The sequence below is a fragment of the Bactrocera latifrons genome, unplaced genomic scaffold, assembly GCF_001853355.1.
Source record: "Bactrocera latifrons isolate USDA-ARS-PBARC rearing strain unplaced genomic scaffold, ASM185335v1 scaffold_117, whole genome shotgun sequence".
In the NCBI taxonomy this organism is placed as follows: Eukaryota; Metazoa; Arthropoda; class Insecta; order Diptera; family Tephritidae; genus Bactrocera; species Bactrocera latifrons.
In genome coordinates this window covers 1,000,248-1,001,895 of record NW_017534597.1, presented here as the reverse complement: position 1 = coordinate 1,001,895, position 1,648 = coordinate 1,000,248, and the positions used below count along the sequence as shown (strand labels likewise).

Sequence of the window (1,648 nt, the reverse complement as noted above, 5' to 3'; positions counted from 1 at the left end):
GACATTCTTCTAACATTTCAAACATATACCGAAAAACTTTTTCGAAACGAGTTATAAACATCAACAATTCTCTAGTATTTCGAAATTTTTTAAAAATCTTTTTTTTTGCAAACATTTTTCAATCCACTCGAATTTGAAAAATCACAAAAATAAAGATATTTTAGCGACTTCTTCTTCAAACACATCAACCATAAACCGAAAATGTTGGTTAGAACGAGTTGTAAACATCAACATCTCTGGCACATACATATGTATTTCTAAAATCTTAAAAAATAATTTTTTTAGAAACATTTTTCAATCCACTCAAATTTTAAAAAATCTCAAAAATATGTATATTTTAGCGACATTCTTCAAACATATCAACCATATACCGAAAAAGAAACCTCACTAGAAGCGTCATTAGCATAAATTCGTGYTCAAAAAATCATTGAATCTTCAATTATTTCCATAAAACGCTAACCTCAATTTCATACGAACACACTTTTGCATAGTCCCTTGTACCCAAAGCATATTTACCGTTCATCGTGCCGAACTCGTCTTTAGTCTTTATTCACATATATTTTTTTTCGCAGTTGTATTATATGTATGTATGTATATACTACAAAAGCACTGCTTTACATGCATTGTAGCAACACGTCTCTTTGCACTTTTCTACCAAAGATTTTAATACTAGTATATAAACATGAAACAACAATTGAATTCGTCTCATTGCTAATTTGCGCTTAATGAAACAAAGGCAAACGAAATAATATCAATTATAATAAAAATTTTTTTTCTACAAATCAAACCAACAAACAAAACGAAACAACAGTGTAAATTGTTTTTTCTTACTTTTTTGTCTCATTTTTTCTCTCTCTCCTTCTTTTTTCTTAACTTATATTGGTTACGTTTACTACAACAACAATTACAGCAATGACATTTAATTATTAAATTTTTRGAAGTCACGCAAGACGCAGATAAAAAAATAATATTATCTAAAAAATATACATACATATATATTATATATAAATAAAAAAAATAGCATATAAAAAAATATGACTTGAATATAAAAAAAATTTAATATAAAAACAATTGATTATAAAAATATATCACATTAACAAATAAATGTTTACAACAAATGTAATAAAAATGCAACGTGCAATTGCGACTTAACATAATATTTATGTAAGTAGAAATAGGCGTTAAAAATTTTATTAGCGAACTACAACAAAAAAAAGAAAGATTCTAAATTGTCGAAAGCAACTAAGAAGCGAACAAGCAAAATAAAAATTAAAAACAAAATATTAACGTGTATGAAAACAGACACACACGAACACAACCATGCAAGCGCGTAACGTGTACAAACATGTGATGATTGAAAAATTTTTCCTCTGCGTACTGCATATTAACACAAATCACATGTAGCTGCATAAATGTATATAATTTATAGGTATGCATGCATAAGCCAGCGCGTTAGCAAACGGTTAAAACTACAGCAACAAATAACAATCACTGAAACATACTGATTTTGCTGCATATGTACATACGTGCATACCCTTGTGTATGTATGTATGTATGTGTGTTACACTTAACGTTTTTAATTTCCTACATTTGCCATCAGTAAAATATGTATATTCATACTCGCTACAAGACATATGTACATATACAT

The 1,648-nt window shown here is 27.6% G+C and overlaps 1 protein-coding gene across 7 annotated transcripts in view; it reads left to right on the top strand.

The window, feature by feature from the left end:
• Window positions 1-1,648, top strand: part of LOC108978092 (synapse-associated protein of 47 kDa-like) — a gene marked incomplete at its 5' end in the record, with an annotated part of 41,991 nt that overhangs the window by 30,703 nt on the left and 9,640 nt on the right. Inside the window, 1 exon segment of one of the 7 annotated variants that reach the window (XM_018948224.1) lies at window positions 911-981. Within the exon segment in view, the coding sequence (XP_018803769.1) occupies window positions 911-930 (20 nt within the window). 7 annotated transcript variants of the gene reach the window in all.